A 24,376-nucleotide genomic window follows, 5' to 3' on the forward strand; every position below is an offset into this window, starting at 1 on the left:
TTACACAGTCCAGGGAGCAAGACAGGAACCAGAAAGGACAGGTTTTATCTGTTTATTTAAAAACAGAATATCTTTTTTATGTACAAATATGAACATATTTACACAAAATATACATACTAGAATTCCATATCTTCAGTTTCCACATCCAAAGTCCTGGGCTGGCTGGAGAGCAGGGGATGAGAGTCTCTCCTTTGGTCCAGAAATCCAGCAGAGTTCAGGCTGAGCAGGGTTTGGGCACTAAATCTAGATATTCTGGTTCAATGTATTTGGGTGGGGCAGGCAACAATGGACCTTATCTAATCCCAACCAGAGAAACTGCTGGAAGAACCCCAAGTTAGTAACCCTGAGACCCCTGGGGAAAAGGAGACATTCTTGCTCCCAGCAGCTCCTTCACCTCCCTTGGTCTATAATCACTATTCTGTCTCCCCTACACCACAACAAAACCAGGAGCCCTTGTCACCAAGTCCTAGCAGCGCCCCCACCAAGGGATCACAAACAACTGTGGATACAACTAAGAAAACATGAGGCTAGGGGAAGAACTGAGGAACCGCTAGGGCCAAGGACCCTACCTACCCTCCCATAGCCAGTAACTGAGGGGCGCACACCCCTCCTTCAAACTCCATCAGCTCTTAGGCTCCCTCCCAAGAGCCTGCCTAGATTAAGATGCCTTAGATGGAGCACCTTTCAGAACCACAGGAATTAACCCCCCTGGGGTAGGACCTGAGCAAGGTCTAGCTTTGCTGAATTCTTGTGTAGGGTGATGTCACTTTAAGCAATCCTTGCAATAATAAATGTCCAGATGAATCAAAAGTTTTTAAAAAGTCTTTTCTCTTATTAACGCGTATGGGGCAGTAGTCCTTAAAGAAGCTCCACTGTGCAGGTTTATTTACAGCAAATATGTACCTGCAGCAGGCCCAGAGGCCACCAGAGGGCAGAGGGTTTCTTCTGTAACAGTTTGAGCCTCTGGCTGACCCCTAGGCCCGCTGCTTTACACTTGCTCTGACAGCTCCCAAGTGGTGGGAGTGCGGCTCCCGCACTCAGGAGGCCAGATTCCAGCTCCAACTATGCCCGCACACCTGGACATGGCCCACAGTCTCCACCTTCCGCCTCCAACCTCTGCATCATTAATACTGCTCTGGGGTCTGAGGAAAACACCTGCATTTTACAGGCAAAGGTCACACAGCCACACGACACACAAACCGCTCCCCCGTGGCGTTCCCCATGCAGCCACTGAACCCTGTGGCACACACACCACGGTTCACTTGGACTCTGATGTGACAACACAACGCACACCGTGGGCACAGTCACCCCTCCGCGCACACACAGTGCACCCTCAAACAAGCACAAGTGCACGCTCAGTGACCTGCACACGCTGTGGGAGGGACTCAACAAGCGGAGCCCTTCCATCATCCAACAGAAGGACTGGAGGAAAAGGTCGAGCAGTCAGTGGGGTGGGGAGTATCTTCCTCAAGAAATGAGGTGTGTAGGGAGGCTCCCCGGGGATGAGCTGAAATCTTCCATGTCAGCAGAGGGAGCCAGGCTTAGGGGACGGAGGCAAGCCTGGGTCAGACCAGGTGCCCCCGCCCATTGATGTAGATGCCATTGCCCGTGGGCTTGGCCCGCAGGGTCCCATTCTCCTGAACAAAATGGTTCATGGCCTGTTTGATGCCTTCATCCTGATCTTCCTCCTCCTCTGTCCGCCCAGAGCCTGGAAACAGCAGTTCAGTCTGTGTTTCGATCTCCCTCACTGTGGTCAGCGTGGAGTAACTGCGGCCCTCTGCCTCTTCGCTCTGGAGACCAAGGGCAGAGGGCAAGTCAGGAACCAAGGCGGGGCAGCCAGACATGAGGGGGTCGGCTGGGGTATGCTGGGGTCAGAGGTCAGGCACAAGCAGGGGTTATGGTTGCTCAACGGCTCAGAGATGGGGGGCCAGGAATGAATGTCTGGCCTGGGGAAGGGGAGACTAGGGAGCAAAGGCATAGTGGGGCGGGGAGGGGATGGGATGGGGCAGCGTGGGTCTGAGGTATCAGGGACCGGGGAAGGGGCAGCTGACGCACCACATCGGGGACCCGGAGAGGGGCCTGAGGAGAGTGGTAGGGACGCCGGTGGGGCCGGGGGCCTCACCATCACAGAGCAGCTACTGTTGTCCTTGAGACTATCAGGGTGGCCCTCGGCTCTCAGCCCTACACTCTCCTCCGGCTGCAGGGCCCGGACATGGGGGAGGAGTCAGAACAGGGCTCAGCCTCTTGGCCTCTATCCTCCCCCCAGCCTCCCCCCCCAATCACCTTTCCCCCAACCTGACCTGGCCGTTCTCTCCTCGATGCAAACATCCTCATTTCCCCCACCCCTACCCTCTTCCCACCCTAATCCCACCCTGAAACCAGTGCTGATGGTGGCTTCCCACAGCAACGTCGAGGCCAGTGCTGAAGGGGGCCTTCTGAAGGAGCCCAGCAAACCCAAAGCAGCGCCAGACCTGCTGCGGCTGAGTCAGCGGCCAGACCTGGGGGCGGGCTGCGCTTCTGGTCCGCAGAGGGGCCCCGGCCCCAAGAATGCATCCAACCTCGGCACACACCTGGTTCTTGGGGTCCGGATGATGGGAATGCAGCCTCCGGATGGAGTTCTCCCTGGTCAGGGTCAGCTCCTCCTCACTGGGAAGACACCCCCTGGTCAGGAGCTGAGGGTAGTGGTAGCCTCCCAAGGTGAACCTAGCCTGGCCAAGCCTATGTGAGCCGGGGCTGGAGGGTGTGGGCGCTGGGTTGTCCCTGCAAGTGTGAGTGAGTGGCTGTAGGTGGCGGTGCGGCTACAGAGCGTGTGTGTGCCCATGTGGTACTCGTGCATGTGGATCTGACCCTCACTCAGGCAGCGTGGCCCCCCTCATCCAGCTGTGACCCAGGCCCCAAGGCCCTTCTCATCTCCCAGAAGGCTGGCTCTGCCTACCTCTGGTCCACAAGCTCCTCAGATGTCAGGCCGCCCAGTCTCCTCTCGCTTCTCGGTCCTGGCCCACCTCCTGGCCCACTCTACCCGCCCAGGAGTGGCCAGTACTCACTATTTCTGGGTCATCTGCTGGGCCTTGCGCCGATGGTATCGGGACATGAGCACCACCACCACCACCAGAAGGCAGAACAAGAGTGCGGCGATCACACCCACCACCACCACGGAGGCCGACACCAGATCCACCTGCTTCCCTGTGGCATCCTGAGGGTCTGCTGGAGACAGGCCACTGTCTGAGGCAGATGCCCAGATCCCTGACCGGGCCCCGGACTCCACAGCCCCCCATGCACTGTCCTCACAAAACACGTCCCAGACCACCCCCTCAGCCTGGCCCTCTGCAAAATACATGCAGTCCAGCCCCCTCCAAATATCTACTCTCCCAATTCACTCTCTCTGTCTTGCTCCCTGTCCCCCAACCAGGCCCCTGGCCCAGGTCCCAGCCTCTGCCCCAGTGCTTACCAAGAACAACCACAACCACCTGAGAATCCCTTGAGGAGAGCTCATTGCTGACGTGGCAGACGTAGGTGCCACTGTGCTCAGTGGTCAGCGGGGGGAAGCCCAGGGTATCTCCTTCTGCTCGTACCCCACTGGGCAGAGGCCCGTCCAGCCTGGAGGACAGGGAAGCTGATGGGTGCAGGCTGGGGCGGGCTGAGACTGCCACGACCCAACGTGCCCAGGCAGCTCTCCACCTCCCTCCCCCATGACGTCACCCAGAGCCACCGGCTGTTCCCACGGTGCCCCTCCTTCCCCTAGGCAGGTCTAGGCAGAGGTCCCTTCTCCCTGCCGCCCAGCCTGACCCAGGCACCCACACACACACTTGGGGAAGAGCCACACGTGTGCCGTCCCACAAGCTCCATAGGCATCACGTCATCCCGCACTAGGTACCAGGTCCACACGGTATATAAAGTCCACACAGCAGGACTGTCCTTTCCTATCGGGGCTCAGATGTACTTGGACAATGTGCCTGCATGCCCCAGCACCCACGAGGTTTCATGGCAGGATACATGAACACAGCCCCAGGCACAAGGCCACGTGCATGGCTCATCTGCTCACATGTGAGCCTGTCATGGGCTCGCACACACGTGCCCCTGACCCCTCCCTGATTGTCTGGCCAACTCAGACCCTGAAAAAAAGCCAAGGAACTGGCAGAGATGGGTGGGTGCTTCTGAGGTGCTAGCAACCTGGCAGTGGCTATAAGAGTGTTAGTTTCACAACAGTCACAGTCAGCTGTATCTTTTGGTCTTATTCACTTTAGGCACTTACATAAATACATAAAGTATTAACATTGAAATGCTGTATTATATTTCACAATTTTAAAGTTAAGGAAAAAAAAGCCAAGGACGTATCAGCTAATTCCCTGCCAATTACCTACACTCCCAGGTGCAAGCCAATAACAATGTTTGGTGACCATGCATATTCTTGCATTGGTCTGAACATGTGCCCCAGTTTATTTGGGGTTCAGAATATATTGTCCCAGCCCACAGTGAGTACGTGCTAGTCCTGAGGGAAAGACCCTGGTCCCAAGCTAGGCCCTTACCGTGTCCAGTTGTACGAGGGAGGGGGCTGCCCTTCACTCAGGCACTTGAGCATAGCTCCTTCTCTGCCAACCTGCCACAGATTTTGGTCTTCAAGGCCCCTCACAGAGGCCTCAGCAAGGACTGGAATGGAAAGGTGGAGGAGAAAGAATGGAAATGATGCCTTTGATCATGCTCTTCCTCAAAGGGCCCCCACCCCAGGCCCCACTTTGCCTGGAATAGCCTCCCCCTGCCCTTCTCCATCCTACTCATCTGCGGCCCAAGCTAGCCCAGCCCCACCTTACTGACAGCTCCCTCCCCTCTCTCTAAGTTCAGAGAGCCCACATGGGTTTACCTGTGCAATGAGCCTATAAGTCCCTCTGCACAGCAATGTGGCACACCTTTTCTGACTCCCCCGTGGTCCGTAGCATAGCGCTAGTCACAGAACAGGTGCTCAGCAAACACTCCCTGATTCATCAAAGGCTTAACCATCCTACTAGTTCATTCATTTCTTTTTTTTTTTTTTTTCTTGGCTGTGTGGCACAGCTTGTGGGATCTTAGTTCCCCGACCAGGGATCGAACCCGGGCCTTTGGCAGCAAAAACATGGAGTCCTAACCACTGGACCACCAGGGAATTCCGGTTCATTCACTTCTTTCACAAACATTTGTTAAGGACCTACTTTGTGCCAAATGCTGGGTTAGTATTAGTAGAAAACAGTGCTATCCTCCAGAGAGGCTCAAAGTCTAATGCCAGGAAAACAGTATCGACTGTCGACCGAGCACCTTCTATACACTAAGCACTATGCAAGAGGCTCTGCATTCGTTCAGAACCCTGTAAAGTTGATATAATAATACTCCTTCTCTTGATGAAGAAAATGAACCTTAATAAGATTGAACAACAGCTGGTAAATAGCAGAACTAGGGCTCATCCTAAGTCTATCTGTCTTCAAATCCTAAACTGTCTATTTTACAAAATGCTTTTAATTCCATGTTTATATCTGATTCTCCCAACAACCCCTGAAGCAGGGCCAGCTCCTTTGTAAACAGAAGGACACCAGGTCAGAGAGTGATTTGCCAAGGTCATCTGGGATGGGCTCCAGGTCTTCTACCTTGGACTGGTGCTCTGTCAGCCATACAAGGTGGCCTCCAGGACCCAGGCTGGCCAGACTGGTGTGGCTTAGGGTCTCTCACTATCTCACCAATCCTGTTGGAGCCCATGGGGGCGCCCTACCCAAGATCCAGGTACTCACAGGCCACTTGGAGGATGTGGGTGATCCTTTGGTCCTGGAGCAGGCCAGGGTGGGACACCACGCAGGTAAGTGGCTGTCCGTTCATGCTGCGGCTGGGCACCAGATGGAATTCTGAAGTGACGGCAGCTGAGCGAGAGTGCGTGAAAGAGCGGCTGGATGTTGTGCCCTTGACCTCTGTGTCCCAGGTCACGCTGGGGGCCGGGCTACCCTCTGCTGTGCAGGAAGCTGCCAGTGTCAGGCCCTGGCCCTCTTCTAGTGCTGGACCAGGATTCAGCGAGGGAAGGGGAGGCACTGCAGATTGGGGGGAGGCAGAAGTCACAACCTTTACAACCCCTGTCAGGAGGCCCCGCCCCATCCCAGTTCAGTCTTGCACAGGTACAAAGTTTCAGGCCCCTTTTTCTTCTTTTATTTCATCAACAAAGATGCCAGATGAGTGGTAGCATTTCAGCGGACTTTGTACCTTTCTCCAATGCTTGAATTTTTTACAATGAGTACGGGTCATTTTTTAAATAAAAATAATGAAGTAATTAAAAAACTAACCACATAACATCTAGATAATAATAATAATAGCCACCATTTATTAAGCACTTACTATGTGCCCAGAGTTGTGCTAAACACTTTACAAACGTCTCTTTTAATCCTGTCAACAAACATGAAGCAGGTATTACCATCTGTGTTTTACAGCTGAAGAAACTGAAGCTCAGGGAGGTTAAATGATTTATTCCAGATCATTAGCTATTAGGTGGTGAAGCCAAGATCCACACCCAGATTTTTCTACCAAGGCTGGTATTACTAACTTCCATGTGGATAAAGGGAAACTATAAAGGCCTTCATTTATTTTTATCTTCATAACATTAACAGTCCAAGCACAGAATGGAAAAGACTTAACTTGACCATAAGTCTAGGGCATCCGTGCAAAGTGGTGGTTTAAAAGGTGATTGTGGTCTCCAACCACATTCACTGAAGGTCCAGATCAGGAAAGGTCTCTGCGCCACTGGTCATGCACAGCCCCACTGGTCATAGCTGGGTCCTGCATGTCCACGTCTAGGCACCACATTCTAAAACCATGGAGCCCAGGGTGGTGAATGAGTGTCTTTAGTAGAACTGTTGCAGAAACCTGTACGTTTAGCTTGAAGAAGAAGAGATTTGGGTGGGGCATGACAGAGGTCCTCAGCTGGTGGAAAGGCTGTCGTGCAGAAGGGAGAATAAGCCTGTGCCATCTCGCTGGGGAGGGTGAAAGTAACCGAGAGGGAGATTTCAGATCAGCAGAAGGAAGAACAGCCTAATAACGTGGATTCCTCCCCAAGGCTGACCAAGCAGTATCAAGCTTTTGGGGTCACTTGGAGAGAATTTCTGGATTGGGGTTGGGTGGAGGTGGCTAAATGAAGCTCCCTCATCCCTACAGGGCCCCGCCTCTTCTTCCTGTTCCGCCTCTGCCCCCTCCATCTCTGCAGTCTCCATCTCTGCATCCCTCCCGCCTCCAGCTTCTGCCCTCCAAGACCCGGGGCCTGAGGACCTGGTGCTTCTGCACACACAGCACCCCCGCCCCCATGCCCAAGGGGCCCCACTTACCCAGCACGCGGAGCCGAAGCCGCGCCTGGAAGCTGCCGGCAGGGAAGGTACTGACGCGACACTCGTACTCGCCCTCGTCCGCCTGCACCGCGTTGCGCAGAAGCACCGCACCGTCCAGGGGGTTCCTTGGGGGAGGCGGCTCTTCCACGCGGCCCTCGTAGGCTGAGCTCACGTGCAGCCCGTATTTAGAGTTCAGAAGTGCCAGCTCCTGGCCGCCCTCGTCCGCATCCACACGAGCCCACGCCACTTGCTCCACCTGCTCGCCCGGGTCCCCTCGGTAGAAGCAGGGCAGTTTTGCGTCCTGGCCCAGCACCACGGTCACCAAGTCCGAGGTCTCCAGCTCGCCCGCCGGGCAGCGACCTGCAATGGGGCAGACAGAAGCAGCCAGGATTAGGGGCGCTGCCAGAGCCGGGGGAACATTTATCCACAATGATAATGTCCGCAAAGGCAGCCTGGAACTCCCGGAGCACTTTATGCTTGCAAAGCGCGTTCAGTCCATCACCTCATTAGATCCACAAAACATTCCCAACAGGCAGGCGTTATTATCGCCGTTTAACAGATGAGAAAACTGAGACCCAGAGACAGGAAGTGACTTGCCTAAGGCCACACAGGTGGTACGTGGAAGAGTCACACCCTCTCTCAGCCCAGGATTGTATCCTGAGCAATTGTAAGGTGGGGGCTCTAACAGGAGGAGAGACCCAGCCTCTGCCCTCAGGGAGCTCAGGGAAATGGATTTTGTGCACACAAAGACGGGAAGCCATGGACAAACTTTCACAGAAGGCTCAGCCTACCAAGGGGGGGAAAAGTGAATGCTTTCAGAAAGTGTGGCCAGGAGCCAAGGCAAGGGTCGAGAACAGTTGGTTTCTGGGATGGAGCATGTAGTGTAGGAAGGGTCCATCCCAGCAGGCCCTTCGGAACATTCTTTTCATGGCTTCAAGATGAGAGACCTGGATTCCCAGAGAGAAGAAGGTATCCTATGTGGGAGGAATGGCACGAACCAAGGATCAGAGACAGGAATGAGCAAGTCACCGAAGACAGAAAGGCCCCAGGTCAGAGGCCCAGAGATACGAGGTCAGGACAGACACACATGACAGGGTCAGAACCGTGAGCCAGAATCGGAGGACCAGAGATAGGGACCAGTGACAAAAGGCTAGTGTTTTGTGCATTGACAAGGAACAGTATGAAGCACTCAGGGGTATCTAACATGTAGCCTTATCTGCAAAGAAGGATGCATTTCCTGCACTCATAGAACCTGAGCTCTATTCTGGAAGAAGAGATACGTATGGAGACAGCTAGTGAAACACTTGTGATGGTTTCTGATTTAGTGCTGAGTGGTGTGTTGCAGGTTGGTCGTGGGATGGGACAGTCACGGTGGTCCCGAGTCACATGGGAGGGGCTCATGCATGAGTTGGGTAGAATCAGGAGGGGATGAGACCTGGAAAGGGGTCACAGGTAAGGGACCAAGGTGGGCAAACCCGAAGGAGGTGGAGAGGCTGGCTGGTTCAGGAAGCAGAGAGGAGAGGACAAAACGAAGGCAGAGGGTGTGTGTTGAGCAGGAGCAGGACATCTGGTCAGAGCAAAATCACCCGGGACCTTCCATACCAGGCAAAGGAATTCAGAGTTGGCCAAGATGAAATAGGGAGTCACTAAAGCATGAAGCCAATGGGCATGTGCCCTCAGACTAGAAAGTAGGGAGACTGGGGACAGGAGACCCACCAGGACCCTGCAGCTGCCGTCCTGCTGAGAGGACGGGACAGTTCCAGGGGAAATTTGGCAGGATTTGGTCACTGACCAGAAAGAGAGAGAAAAGACTCAAAGACAACTCCTAGGTTTCTAGGATAAGTAACTTATGAGGGAGGCATGGCCGGGGAATCTCATGGCTGGGAAGAAAGAAATTTGGAGTTGTGGAATAAAGCGTGTGAAACAGAGGGCTGGGGGCTGAGGGCTGCGGACAGAGTGAATGCTCTCTGGGATGGCAAGAGTTCCTTCAGTTGGAATGCATATCCAGCAATTCCCAAAAGTTCAAAGCTCCTGCCTGTGGCCAGCACTTCACACACCCTGCTGGCCCTCACCTTGCTCACACTGTGCTCCTGCCTGGAACGCCCTCCTCCCTATGTCTGGCAGCTCCTACTCATCCTTGAAGACTCTGCTTAGACATCACTTGCTCCTGGAGTCCTCCCTCCCCCCACCCCCACCTCAGGCAGAGTGAGGTGCCCTTCCTCTGTTCTCCTCTGGCACCCTGCTTTGACCCATCGTAGTACTTTATACCACAGATTGTATTTGCTATTTTCTTGTCTGCCTCTTCCACCAGATTGAGAACCTCAAGAGTATAAACTTGATCTCACGTCACATATGGAACATGGTTTCTGATTTAGTGCTCAGTGGTCTGCATTCCTGGCACATAATTGGTGCTCAATTAATGTTTATTGACTGACTGACTGAGTGAATGGGTGGGTGAATGAATGAATGCGAGAGACAGGCGGAAGAAGGAAAGGGTAGAATAAGGAGGACTGTGCAGTCTTTGGTTGGGCTGGGCAGGGAGGGGGTTGGCATGGCAACCTTAGGGTGGAGACAGGATAGGCTGGCTACCTAGGTTCTCTGCCAAAGGGAGTACCTCCAGACTGGACCTAGGGAGAAGGAAGGGGATGGAGGGGGTCAGGCATGGAGGGAGAAAGTGAAGCCCCACTAGAGTGGACCAGAGGGTTCCAGTGAGGCAGAGCGTGGGACAGAGGAAGGGGGTCCCATGGCCCTGCTAGCAAGGGAGGAGGAAGGGAGGATGCTGTTGGGAGCTGGGAGGGCCCAAACAGGACAGGACAGACCTGCAGGGCCAGATACCAGGGCCCTGACCTGCCTAAGCTGATGTTGGTCCCACCCAGCCCAGCCTGGGAGTCCAGCTAACCATCTGCACCTCTCCCAGACACCTCCTCCTGGCGCCAGAGGGAGCAGGGCTGCCAAGGAAGGGCTGGAGGTGCGGTTGAGATAGGGGCTTCCCAGTACTTCCTCTGCTTCGAACACTGGTGTCCATGCAGGTCACAGGGAGTCCAAGCCCTGCTCCACTGGGACACTCAAACCCTTTCAAAGACTAATTCTGGGACAATGTCAGATGGCATATTTTCCATCCCCATCCCTACACTTGCCAACCAGCTGGCCCCTCCCCACCACTAATCACTCACATTTCCCCCCCAAAAAAATACCTTTTTTTTTTTTTTTTTGCCACACAGCGGCATGCAGGATCTTAGTTCCCCAACCAGGGATCGAACTCATGCCCCCTGCAGTGGAAGCTCGGAGTCCTAACCACTGAATTGCCAGGGAATTCCCAAAACTACCTTCTTAGGGTACAACATGCATCAAGTCCCCAGCACATGTCTGAGTTCAATCTTCCACATCCCTACCTGTGGGTCCAAGAGCCCCGTGATCCCAAGTGATAAGCCCAAGCTTTGCCGGATGAGAAACCCAGTAAAACCAGAAAGTCCCTTCTGCGTGAGCTCCCCATTGTCCTAAATCCACTGTTGAGTGGGAGCATCTCAGCTTGAGCAACGCCTTCCTTCACTTACACACACATACACACACACACACACACACACACACACACACACACACACAGGCTGCAAGAGATGGAAAAGAGAACTTGGGCTTTAGAATCCCTGCCCTGGGCTCAGTGGACCCAGAAGCTCATACTCCCAGGGTAGGGTAGGCCAGGACTGCCTCCCCCTTCTTCTCCCCCACCCAGTGCCCGCCCAGCGTCAGCATGATGATGTCACCAGAGCAAAGGAGACACACCGCCTGCCTGGTGAGGTCACCCTGAGGGCATGTCATAGCCAGGCCAGGCCCACGGACCCTTCTGCTGCAAATGGTTTCCTGAGCCTGGTGGACTCTGCTGGCTGGGCACTCCTACCTCTGACCCTCCCCTCCCCTCCCCTCCCCTCCTTCTGGAAGTACCAGGACGCTGGTCAGGAGCCTTGGTGATTCAGCCACTGCTGCACAGCAGGCCTAGCCTCAGTCACCACCAGCCACCACCTTGCGCAAGGGAGAGAACAGGCCCAACTGGCCAGACGGGATCCCTGCCCTCAGCCTCCCCCACCCCTGGCCAAGCCCCCACGGGCCTCTTTGGGGCCCTGCCCTCTGTGTACCCTGCTTGCTCCCAGACAGGCCCTCCATTCCTGGCTTGGGCTGGCTGCCTGCTCCCCACCCTGCGCCTGGGTCCCAACTTTCCTATCTGTGTGAGGCCTGGCCTCTGATCTCCAGAGGGGAAACTGAGGCTGGCAGCTGCAGATGACAGCATCTCTGGGGAAGGAGGCTTTTCTTTCTAAGGAGCCTTTCACCTTCAGCATCCCCTGCTAGTACATCTAGGGGTACACAGTGAGGTCCTAGAGATGGGCCTGTGAGGAGGAAGAAGGGAATATGTGTGAGCCTTTTGCATCTGAACGTACATCTTTGGGTGAGGGTCTGGTGAGTCTCAGTGCTGGTTCGCATGCAGGAGAGGCTGTCTCTTTGCATGAACTTGGGGGCGTTTTGCACATATATGTGTTCATGTCTTATCTTCAGGAAAGCGTGTGCGCTTGTCTGCATCCAGAGCGAGCTATGAAACGGCGTGTGTGTGTGAATGTGCACACATAGTAAATATTTTGATGTCGGTTTCTCTTGGCTTCTGCACGGCTGTCTGTCTCAGCTGCCTTAGGTCAGTGGTGTGTGGCTCGGCGCCTTCGCCTCTGCACCCGTCTGGAGTGTCGCCCAGGCATCCCTCCCCACCCCACCCCAGACTTGAGGGCAGATGCATCTCAGGTAGAGGGACCCAGAGATGAGGTCACTGCCCCTCCAGGGTGATGGGAAATAGCCATCAAGGACTCCCCAGCAGAACAAAACAAAAGCTCTCTCTACCCTTGCTCCTCAGGTTCCTACTAGAAGGACCCTCACACTTCTCACCCCCCAGCCACGCCCCCAGGCCCCCCAGCACCTCTGGCCCCCCAAGGAGGCCTCTCCCTGGGAATCTCTGTCAGGCCTCTGCTGCTGCCACCACCAGAAAAACCAGCTCTAGCTCCAGGCCTGGGGAGAGGGTTGTCTGGTGTAGGTTGGGTGGGAAGCGGTGGGGGGAGACCCTGCCTGGGGCTAGGGGGAGGGGTCCAAGCTGTCTAGGGTCTCACTCTCCTTTGTTAACTCTTGCCTCCCCTCACCCCAAAGAAGCAGCCTCCACCAGAGACAGGTGGAATATGTGGGTGAGTTTGGGATAAGAAAGGACGTGGGAGGGGAGCCCTGAAGCCCCCCATTCGGGACAGGTGATATACACAACCCAGCACTTTTTTTCTTCCATCCTTCCCCCCATAACCTTGGCCTTGGAATGCTAAGGAACTTTGAAAACCAGCAGATTCTCCCTCTGCATTCATCCACCTCCCTCACATTTACCCCACATTGTCCTAAGCCCCCCAGCTTAGTGAGAGCTTCCCAACCCGGGCAAAACGCCCACCACAGATTAGTGGATGGGGAGGGGGGGCCACACCAATCACAAAGGGAGGTGAGAACAATGGGGGAGGACAGGCCTTGAGGCAGCCCCAGCTCTGGCCCAGACACAGCTCCCAGCACAGATAAGTCCCCTAAACCCCCCAGAGCCAGAGTCTGAGCCTGGCTGAGTCACCAAAACAGCCACACCGTGGGTGGGAGACCCAGAATTCCGCTTCTCCCAAACTCCTGGGATCCTAACCCCCTCCCCAGTCCTGCCAGCCAACCAACCACCCCCCTCCCCCATCTCTGCAAGTGTGGCCAGCTCTGCCCCGCCCCAAATCACAGCCTCAACCCAGCTCTCAGGACACGCCAGCCAGTTTTAAAGGCAAGAAGGGAGGAGGGTGGCCTGAGAACTGTGGGTAAACTTCTGAGGCCAGAGGCTCCCTGCCTCAGTGAAAGAGTGACCCTGACCCCCTCCTGCACAGCCCTGCTCCAGGAGGCTTGGTGGCTTGCCCCCAGTTCTGAACTTGACCTTCGCATTTTAGATTCTGTTCCCAGATCCAGCCCCTAGGCTCCTCTCCTCCCTTCCCTCCTGACTCAGCTCCCCACCCCGCCCCCATCCCTTCTCTCTGTCCAGACTTTGGTCAGCACCAGGGCAAGTTTGGAAGGCCAGGAAGCCCAGGCATTCTCTCCTCACTAGGCTGGCTCCCGACGGTGGCTGAACCCCCTTCACTTTGCCTGGAGGACCCCAGGATCCCGAGGCTGGGGTCTAGAGGCTGGGACTGTGGACTCTACTATGAGCCCCTCACTGCCATCTCTGTGGCTGGGGTCCCCTTAGCCCAGCTCCCTGAAACACTGGGGTGGGACCAAGGTCAATGGGGCCACAGGGCTTCCCTGGGATTCCCCCTAGTTCTCCCCACCTTGGGCAGGGAAGCTAGCCTCCCTTTCTAGCTTCCCTGGTTTTGGGTAGATCCTACAGGAAAGGGCCTGCCCCCCTCTGTAAACAGGAGTAGAAAAGCAGGGATGGGGCCCTTCCCTTTCTAGGAAACTAACTTTAGACAGAAAGCTGGTCCTAACCTCAGAGGACAGACCTCAGAATTCAGAGAACCCCATGCCCTCTGGGGTCCTGCAGGGCTCAGTTGGGCCCAAAAAAAGATCTAGGGGGCTTCCCTGGTGGTGCAGTGGTTGAGAATCTGCCTGCCGATGCAGGGGACACGGGTTCGAGCCCTGGTCTGGGAGGATCCCACATGCCGCGGAGCGACTGGGCCCGTGAGCCACAACTACTGAGCCTGTGCGTCTGGAGCCTGTGCTCCACAACAAGAGAGGCCGCGATAGTGAGAGGCCCGCGCACCGCGATGAAGAGTGGCCCCCGCTCTCCGCAGCTAGGGAAAGCCCTCGCAGAGAGACGAGGACCCAACACAGCCAAAAATAAATAAATTAATTAATTAATTAAAAAAAAAAAAAGATCTAGGAACTAGGATCCTACTGGAGGGGTATCTGTAGATTTAGGTCCCTCAGCCCCAGGGCAGGAGATGGGGAGGGAGAAGGGAGGGGACCTTACCTGGAAACTCATCCCATTAAGGAGAGGCAAAGAGCTGTGGTGTTGAGGTGCCTCCCTAGCCTGGGCTCCTTTCCCTGTCAGGGGTGGGGCAGGGCCCTGGGGCTCAGAGCTCTAATGGCCCAGGACTTGGTGGGGGCACTAATTTGCAGCAGTGCAGGGGCAGAAGACAGTATCCAGGGTAAAGCTACCCTTGGTCCCCACTGAGAAATGGGGTCAGGACATTTCCCCCTTCTGTCACCACAGCCAGACTGACCGCCTCTTCCAGCACCCAGCACCCACCTTCAGTTCGGGGCTGGATATTTACGCAGCCACAGGCTTTCAGAGCTGGAAGGCCTATAGGGATCATCTGGTCTACTGAAGTCTAGTTTCTTCGTTGCCCAAGGTTGCGTAGCAAATTAATTGCAGGAAAGGGACCAGAACCCAAGACTCCTGACTTCCCAGTCCAAGGCTTTTTCAGAGACAAGAAACACGCTAGTTTCCTGGGGGCCATTGAGGAGATGCCTACAGAGGAGCCAGAATGGGGGTGGCAGTTAGGTGGGTGCATCTGATCCTCGGGCAAGGCACCTGGAGTCTGAGTTCCAGCCTTCAGAGCGCCCTCCATCTCTGTGCAGGTTATAGCAGTAGAGCGTGGCTCACTGGGCACCAGCTTCCCTGGAGCCGGGTAGCCACAGCACCTGTCCAGGTACTGGGCAAGGTTGGGGTGAAGCCCTAACTAGAAGGGGTCTCGTCTACCCTTCCCTGGCTTCTCTGAGAAAGAACAGCTTCGTGTCATGGGATAAGAAAGCGGGGACTTTGTCTTGTTCACTGCTGCATCTCCAGCATCCAGCACCCTGGCTATCCCCAGTGTGCACTCAGAGGTACTATGCTTTCATGAACTAGGAACTGGGAGACCAAGATGCTAACCCTGGTTACGCTTCTAACACTGAGTAATCTTGTTAGCTCACTTGCCTATCTGTTTCTTTCAGTTTTCCCATCTGTAAAATGAGGGAGTTGAATCGATGATCTCTTTGGTACCTTCTGAGTCCTGAGACATCATGGCTCCATTCTTTAGGCGTGGGTAGATCCTACAGGAAAGTGACTGCTGAGTTCCCCGGCCTCAGCAACCAGGCCCCACCCTCTTGGCCGAAGCGAGTGAGAAGGTTGTCTGGAAGATGGGAACTAAGATGTGGGGGGTAGGGGGGGTGGCAGGGCTTGGAGTTTCAGTAACCTGCGATTGGAGGCTGGGCCAACAGCCCTTCCATTATAAGATCAGAGCAGGAGCAGCCCCTACCCATCCACACATCTAGACCTCACTCTCCTCCGCACAGCTTTAGCTGGGGATGGAGGTTGGGGGACATCACTGCTAGGCCCTGCTGGACAACTGAGGCTCTGTCACTGCTGTTCCTGGGACTGGGAATCAAACTGTCCCATATAGATAAGGCCTTGTCTTTCCAAGGAGAAAGATTTCTCAGTTGCCCATTATCCTGGGAACAGCCTACGGAACCCTACCTACCGTGGTCTCATTATGTACACGCACGCCTACACACATATACTCTCCCCCGCTCTGAAGATTATAAATTCCTATCATTTATATCTTCTGTATATACATTACACGAGGGTAATACAAGGCATCTAGTTGAGAAAATGGGGGGACGGGATAAACAAAAGAGTGCCCTACCCTAGACCCCCACTCTTCTGAGTAACCGCCTGATTCCCACCCTGGCACCTCATAGTGTGCTCAGGGCCAGAGGGGGCCAGAGTGAGAAGAGATTCCAGCTCCCCTGTAGTCACCCAACAGTATTCTAGGATATCGTGAAGAGAGGAGAAGGAGATAGAAAGACCCTGTCCACTCTCTGGGCATCAGGCTTCCTACACCTTGATGACTGGGGAAACCAGCTCAGCCCTGAGTCAGCTGCAGCCCCAGTCAGCAGTTCCGGAGCCCAGGGGGTAGGCGAGGGAGCCTCCAGGAAAACCTGGGGTGAAAGGGTCCCCACAAGTTCTACCTCCCTGGCCACCTGCAACGGGTCACCGTGTCTCTTCCCCAAGAGGCAGTTCCAGCCCTTTGGCTGAGGTGGTCAGGGACCCCAGACCCAATGACCTGGCCTGGGGCTGGAAGGGGACATGAAGCAGGAGAGCTACAGTGGCTCTTCTGGGGGCACTACTATCAGCTGGAGGTGGGAGAGAGAGATTGATTCCTCAGTTCCGAGTAAACGGAAAGGGAATATGTACGTGTGCGTGCGTGTATGTGTGTGTGTGTGTGTGTGTGTGTGTGTGTTGGCTTGGGCTCAGAAGCAAGGATCCTGAAGCAAGTCCTACCTGTAAACGATGCCAGGAGCAGTAGCAGCAGGCAGGTCTCAGGCCCGCACATCTCGGCTCCCAGGGACAGAGGCATCGGTCAAGAGGCAGAGCTGCCCGGTGTTTCTGAAGTTCCACCGAGTTCTCCCTGGGAGCCGGCTCTAGAGCTGGATTGGGCACCGACCCAGAACGCAGGAAGTCACAGAGTCCTCAGGCACTGACGCGCCTGCCTATCCCACTAGGGTCTCCACTCGGGGACCCGGCCCCGTTCCACCCACCCAACCGTAGCTACCCGCAAGTAGCCGTGATCGGGAGCTCCGAGCTCCCCCAGAGCTGCTTCCCACGCCGTGGCCAACAACGACAGCAGAAACTTGGGAACCTGCTTAGCAGGTCAGAACAGGTGCGTCTCTGGGGGCTGGGCCTGGCGCCGGAGACTCGGCAGCCGCCACCCCCGCAGCCTGCGCTGGCTAATGGGTGCCAGAGAGGGAGGGAAGGAGGGAAGGACCTGGGGGGTGGGATCCCATCGTCAGCTCCAGGCTTTACCTGGCAGTGTGTGGAAGGGGCTGTGACCAGAGAGGAAAGGGGGAGGGGGAGGGTGGGGGTGGGGGGCTGGGGGGGCTGGGGGCTGGGTAGGAGAAGGCCTGGCGTGACTCGAAGAGGGAGGCGCCAGGCCAGGAGGAACAGGGGCAAGGCCCTTGTGGGTGGAAAGGAACCCAAGCATCCCACACCCCAGCCAACCTTGCTGCCTTCCCCCGGAGCCTTGCCGAGTTCCCCAGTCTCCCAGAGGGGTTCAGCTTGGGAGCCAGAATCAGAGAAGGCCAGAACTGCGGACAGTACTGGCCCAAATACCTCATCCATCAGACAAGAAAACAGAGGCCCAGAGTGAGGAAGGGGCTTGCTGGAGGACACACAACTTAGGTAGTATCAGACATCCCTATCCCTGAGGCAGGGAGTTAGTTCAAAGACCCCTCAGATGGAACTTAAGCGACCCCCTCTGCTTCACCCCTCCCCCACAGAGGATAAGCCAAGGGATTGACCAAGGAATTAACCCCACAGATTCCTGGCCTCCCTAGCAGGACCCTCTCTCAGCATCAACACCTTCTCATTACTGGCCAGAAGTCCCCAAAGTGCGTCAGCACTACCTGAGTGGAAAGGGGTTCCTTTCCACCATCCCCATGGTCATTCTATCCATTTATCCCATGGTCATTGGACAAAGCCACATGTCCGGACTTTGCAAGGACAATCTTGATTCCAAATACTCTGTCCTTATATCCCTATAGGGATACTCAGACCCGTAAGACCACGCGTTTCCATGTTGGATGCATATAATGTAACCGCCAAGTTACACAAAAACTTACTGGCCTAGCTGGGATAGTCAGAGGAGGGGGCAGACTCTGAACTCCCTGAAAACTGAGGAATGGGGAGGGGCACGATTGCTGGCATACTGGAGCTAAAAATAGATATACAGGTAGACAGGAGAGAAGAGAAGATACATACGGGTTAAAATCTTGCAGTGGGATCCTTTTGTCTGGAGAGGGGCAGGAAGGAGGATCCAAGAACAGCAAGGTGGGGGGTCATTTCAGGTAGAATATTTTCCACATACACATGCACCCCCAACTCTACCTGTCAAAATCTTACTCATCTTTCAAAACCGACCTCAAAGGCCACATCTTCCATGAAGCCTTCTCAGCTCCTCCCACCTAAAATTAATCTTTCTCCCTTCTGTTTTTTTTTTTTTTTTTAATTATTAGCACCTTTAATTTTTATTTACTTATTTATTTTTGGCTGTGTTGGGTCTTCGTTTCTGTGCGAGGGCTTTCTCCAGTTGCGGCAAGCAGGGGCCACTCTTCATTGCAGTGTGCGGGCCTCTCACTATCGTGGCCTCTCTTGTTGCGGAGCACAGGCTCCAGACGCGCAGGCTCAGTAGTTGTGGCCCACGGGCCAGTTGCTCTGCGGCATGTGGGATCTTCCCAGACCAGGGCTCGAACCCATGTCCCCTGCATTAGCAGGCAGACTCTCAACCACTGCGCCACCAGGGAAGCCCCTCCCTTCTGTTCTTCCTCAGCCTCTGCTAGTCCCTTTATTATAGCTTGTGTACTCATAATTTGTGCACATCTTATCTCCTTAACTAAATTGTGTCAATTCAAGAAGCATCAGTTGAAGCCTGCTGTGTGCCAAGGATTCAGTAAATGTGTTAAATTGAGGGACAGGACAAGAGCTGTAGTCTGTGAACTGCTGGAAAGTCAGGCTTGTTTTATAATCTTGTCTCAGTCATCCGTGCTAGGACAGTCCACAGCACTTAATGGAGACTGAATACATTTTTGTGGAAGGCATGATGTTATGAACGGAAAAGGTGGTCAGGTAGAGGAGTGGAGATCCTGACTCTCCTGAATCTGGTTAGTGACCCAGACTTTAACCCTGCCTCTGGACCGTGACCCCAACTCTCTCTCTAGATCCCAAATCTCAGCAGTGTCCGTGGTAGTGACCTCTTCTTGGAGGGCTCTTTCCCACAGGTCGGGGCCAGGCCGAATGCCAAAGCTCCTGTTTCTCTCCACCTCCACTTTGGTGAACCCCTTCCCCTCTTCGGGACTCACATCCCCACCTGTGCCAGGGGAGCAGCCCCACCCCTATGCTGCTTTGAGATCCACGGTGGCAGGGGTGGGGTAGAGCAGTGGGGAATGGGAGGGAGGAGCATCCCGTGTTATAATTATAATTATCAAACCTTGGATCCTATCGCGTGATTTCAAAGGAACTCCTTTCCTTCCCACAGATTCACCCCTCCAGGTCCAGGAAACCACAGGAGAAACTGAGGCACGGTGGTAGGAAAGCAGTTAGATCACAAGGTGGCTATCCAGTCCCTATATCTCCTTCAGCCTTTTAGTTCACAATACACCCCAGTGCTGTCAGTCAGGAAGTCTGTGAGTCTCTGGCTGGGACCCTCAGTCACCGAACCCCCAACTCCAGCCATGTGGATCACTGGGGGGAGGCTGGACGTTCCAGAGGTGTTAAGTCCAGGCTGTGCCAAATATTTTTTCATGGGTATGTTCAGGTCCTATTAGACCCCAGAGGTGGCCTTGGAGGGAGGGCTACGTGTACCACTGGGCCTGAAAGGGAGCACTTGGGCCAGGCAGTGATTCCAGCCCTCTGCTTGAGGTAGGGATGTTCCTCCCCTCTCATCTAACAAATATCTGTCTCCAAGTCCCCCTGCCCCCTGTGCCCTCAGTCCTGCATATCTCACAAGGGCCGTGCTCTTGGGGAATACACCCTCATCCTTAGGCCTTGCCTTCGCTCTTCTGGGATGAAGCTTGCAGAAGGCAAATTCCAGGGTTGGGGCTAGAAGGAAATACTGGTTGGGGAAGACTTTCCAGACCAGTGCCTGGTCTCTTAGGTTCTGTTCTTTCTTCCTCATTGAACCCCCATTCCCTTCATGCCTCACTACCTACCCTCCCCCTACCTGCATTCTGGGCCCTAAGAATGGGAACAATTCAAGTCAAGGCGGCATCCTTAGCATGTAAATTGTCTGAGTGGCACCACTGCACGCATGCCTGCATACCTGAGTTTATTCGACAGACATTAGGTAAGCACCTCTTCGTGCCAGGCTCCAGGGAGAGGACAGAGACACATAATACATGGTCCCTGCCTTCAAGGAGTCCTCAATTAGGACAGGCAGACACATAAACAACTATAACATGCTATGTCCCTCCATCATGTGTTCCCTATATGTCTCTGTATGTATATATGCCGTGTCCATACCCGGGGCTGTCTCTATGTGCATAACCACAGATGTTCATTACCTGCATGTATCCGAGCATCCGCTTGTAAACTGTGTCTGTCCCCATGGCAGGCTGCACACCTCAGCCAAACCGGTTGGAGTGGGTTGTGCTGAAATTTTTGTTTGTGTCAATGGGACTTGGAGGTGAGTCAGGGAGGGACAAGAATGGGTGAGGTGGTGTGGGGGAGAAGAAGAGTGAGAGTGAGGGTCAGAGTGAGTGGGTGGGGGAAGGAGGGAGTGGGTCAAGGTGGGAAGGGCTGGGGGTGGGGTATCAGGAGGATGGATTGGGGGAAGGAGTAGATGAGAGAGCTTCTTAGTGAGTAATATCCTATTTGTCTGCGGTGAGATCCCAGGTCAAAGAGTCAGAGGCCGGCAGGGAGACCCTCGGGCTTTGGGAGAGACAAGAGTGGATAATAAATCAGAGTGGAACTAGTTGGAAGCATGGATGTGGACAAAATGTCTGTAATCCATTTCTATGCAGCTTGTTTCTCTGTGTGATATTAAGCTATTCTTGATCTGCTCATTGCCTTGGCTTCTTTGTACAGAGAAGTGTTGGGAGGTTGACTGACGTTGTAGTGGAATATTACTGATAGGGGACTTGATTCCATCCCCCAGGACCAAGGCTATTTCAGGTAGAAGCTTCAAGGTCCCTCTTCCTGCTCCTCCCTAGGCTGCTCCTCACACACAGAGGGCTGGGAAGCGATCCCCATACAGAAAACAGGGACTCCGGCAGCTTTTCCTCCACTGAAAATCACCTTTGCTCCCCCCCAGCTGGAGCTTCACTGTGCCCAGTATTAGGACGGTGGCATCCTGCTTTCCAAGAGATTCCATCTAAACATTGCCATGTGCTGTGCTCTTCCTATCTGCCTATCCTGCAGGCCCACTGATCCGCAGTACCCAGCCCCATCCCTTAATGACAACCACACTTCCTGGTTGCCTAACAACATCACTTAGAGTTCAGGAGGCTGGATTTGCTTGTTCCTAAAGAGTCCTAAAGCTAGAGTGAGGAAGTAGCTGAACATACGGCACATTTGGGCCCTGTATCTCAGTAGGCCACTGTGTGCAGAACCCCCTCCTCCTTGCTCTCACCCCATGGACTCCCCAAGCTTCTGTAAATACATAGTCATAGAATCAGGGACCAGGGCATGGGTAAAGAGAGAGATGCCTTATTCTTTGACCCTGTGGTCTCTGGGTAGGCTAGCACTTTTAGAAGGCTCTAGAAATAGGTCCTGGCTGGCCCAGGACGAGAGTAGGAACCCTCATGGAAATCAGAGTCTTCCAAGTGCTGACAAAAGCTGCAGAAGATGCAGTGGTTAGGAGGAGGTAAGAGCAAAGTTTAAGTGGGGTCCTAAGAACTTGATGAGAGAATGGATTCTAGTGAGGACCCCAAGCTGTGCTCCTCTGAATTCTCCCCATCCCTGTCCCCACCCCTGACCACAGAAAGAGCCAGGCTCCTCCCAGGGAGCCCGCCTGTTGAGGAACATGCATGTAGGCGGCCCCCAAGGGCCAGCCCAGCCTGCAAAGCCTGCACCACCAGGGCATTTTCAGGTAACACCTGGCCTCTGTAGTTTCTCACACTCATCTCCAGGTATCCAGCTTAGATGCTGAGGGTGTGGTTCCTCTCTAAACCAAAGACTGCCACTTCCTGGCCATCAGCCTGGGCTCCTGCCACCGCCCAACTTGGCTTCCCTAGGGGAAAGCCTCCTGAGGCCCTGCGATCAAACATCACCCTTGGAACAGGCCCTGGGGGTGGCAAGACAGCTGCAGAGCAGAATATGGGGCCGCGGATGGAGGAAGACACCATGAGACCCAAGGGCTGTGGAAGCCTGGAAGAGGTGGGAGCTTGGGGGAAAGAGCGGGGAAGACCCCAAGGGGAGAGGGCCAGTGTTGAAGGGACTCTGAGGGAAGACGTTAGAGGAGAGGGGCAGAAGCTGAGAGGACACGAGCAGCAGTTGGGAATCGGGGGAACAAGTAGGACATGGGGATTCTCGTAATTAGAGAGTAGATTTTCTTTTAGAATTCGTTAGCAGAGTCCTCCTTCTGTATGGTCCAGGAGTATTCACCTCTCCATCACATCAACTCTAATTCCCTCCTTTCCCTCCACACCAGAACCCAAAGATACCTCAAACCTGCAGCTCCGCCTGTTTCCATTATCAGTGCTCAGCACTCAGCAGGCAGGTGTAGCTGCCCTGGTCAGAGGCCAGGATGTGGTGCAGCTGTAGAGGAGCCCTAGTCTCAGTGCCCTGGGCTTTCTCTGCCTCATCCTGGAAAGCAGGGGCTGGGTCTTCAGGTTCCAAGACACCCCCAAAGCCCCAGTGCAGCAGGACTAGTTCTTGGCCTTGCTCTCACTGCACTAAGAGACTTGGACCCTGTCCTGCATCTGTTTTTAGTCCTAGAGATAGCAAAGTTGGGAGCCTTTGAGCTGAGGATGGAGGAGGTAGGTCCCAGGCTGCAGGAGAAGCAGGGATGGAAGCCGAGTAGAACATGCCCCTGAGTCCCTTCTGAGTATCTTCCCCACACATCCCAAGATGGACTTCATGCTTTCCTTGCAGGAACCCCTAGTAACTGCCCTCCAGCCTCACCTTGAAGCCTTCCTGAACCTCAATTTTTCCATCAATTCTAGAAGTAGCATAAAAGAAGAAAGGCTAGGGATCAAGACACAGAGCAAGAGTCCCTTGCTAATGATAACTAGCGAGATAACTAACTAGTGATAACTAACTAGTCCCTCGCTCGTGAAAACTAGCGAGATCAGGAAGCATTGGTCCATGGGCTATAAGGAAAGGTAGAGGAACAAAGACTGGAGTCTAATCTCCCCGTGCCAGCCTGCTTCTCTCCCTGGGCCCAGGACTCCATGCTCTAAGGTCCTCTGTGGGGAAATCCTACTTCCTGAAAAGGCCCCTTTTGTTGAAGCTCACTCAGGACCTCATCAGTAATCAATACCCTATGACTGTGCCCAGGGACCCCAAACTGGTTCTACAGTTCTAGCATACAGCCAAAGGGGAGAAGCCTGGCCACTCCTAGAAGGTTCCAAAGCTCCTTGCAGAAAAGTCAGATGGTTGCCTCTGTCCAGCAGGAGGGAGAGGGCAGGGGCGACAGAAGGGCAGAGACCCAGAGAGAAAAACACAAAGTAGATATGGTGAGAGAGATCTCAAGGCACCGTGAGACAGGTCAAAACCTAGAGATAGATACAGAGAGGGAGAAACACACAGACACACACACACACACACACACACACACACACACACGAGTTATTGAAGGGGGGTAATTCAAAGAGATAAGAAGCTGAGACAAAATCTGAAACAGAGACAGAGAGACCTAAAGAGAAATTTCTGGATGCCTACTTTCCCACTGCTGGGATCACTCAGGGACTTCCCTCTTCCACCCTCAATTTCCACCACTCAGCAATGACCCATTGATACTTTCCTACTCAATATCGCCATGTCCCTCAAAAACTCACGTTTTTCCCCATCCTTATCCCACCTCTCCATCATTCTCTAACTCGTCTGATTCCCACTCCCCTCCACCCCAAGTCTGCTCACACTTCCACTTCTCTCACAAACTACTTTCAGCTTACGTCTCAATCACGTCTCAAGATCTGGCCTCTTGAAATCTCTTTTCCTGGTCATTCCTCTGTCCTTCTGTTTGCCCATGTCCTTATTCTGGCTGAGCTGAGAGCAAAAAACCAGAATTGGGGCCAAGAAGGCATGGGGCCAGGAAATCAGCTAGGCAGAATGAACTGTGGGAAAAATGTAGAAAGTCCAGAGGACAATAAAGGAAGAGCCAGAGAGACCGCCTGAAGGATGGGACAGCCTGGGAGATGTAGGCAGAGGGAATTGAGAGAGTCTTGAGAGTGTGACTAAGACCCCTAGGGTCCAATTGTTGGCTTTCTGTGTGTACTGAACAATGCTGAGAACCAGGGATGGTTCCAGGGTCAGAAAATGAGGTTAAGGGGAGGAGAAGTTAGACTAAAAGTTTTGTGAAGGTTTGAGACAAAGGCGTGTAGATTTG

The 24,376-nt window shown here is 54.2% G+C and overlaps 1 protein-coding gene across 1 annotated transcript; it reads right to left on the reverse strand.

Moving 5' to 3' along the window:
* Window positions 1-1,565: 1,565 nt before the first annotated feature.
* Window positions 1,566-16,693, reverse strand: NECTIN4 (nectin cell adhesion molecule 4). Its single transcript, XM_068538325.1, has 9 exons — window positions 16,618-16,693; window positions 7,326-7,685; window positions 5,754-6,044; window positions 4,527-4,647; window positions 3,449-3,597; window positions 3,045-3,201; window positions 2,571-2,646; window positions 2,123-2,197; window positions 1,566-1,790 (listed from the first exon to the last, which is right to left on the reverse strand). Exons 1-9 carry the CDS (start codon window positions 16,691-16,693, stop codon window positions 1,566-1,568), a joined length of 1,530 nt encoding a protein of 509 aa, XP_068394426.1.
* Between the last annotated feature and the right edge of the window lie 7,683 nt (window positions 16,694-24,376).

The sequence above is a fragment of the Eschrichtius robustus genome, chromosome 3, assembly GCF_028021215.1.
Source record: "Eschrichtius robustus isolate mEscRob2 chromosome 3, mEscRob2.pri, whole genome shotgun sequence".
Classification (NCBI taxonomy): Eukaryota; Metazoa; Chordata; class Mammalia; order Artiodactyla; family Eschrichtiidae; genus Eschrichtius; species Eschrichtius robustus.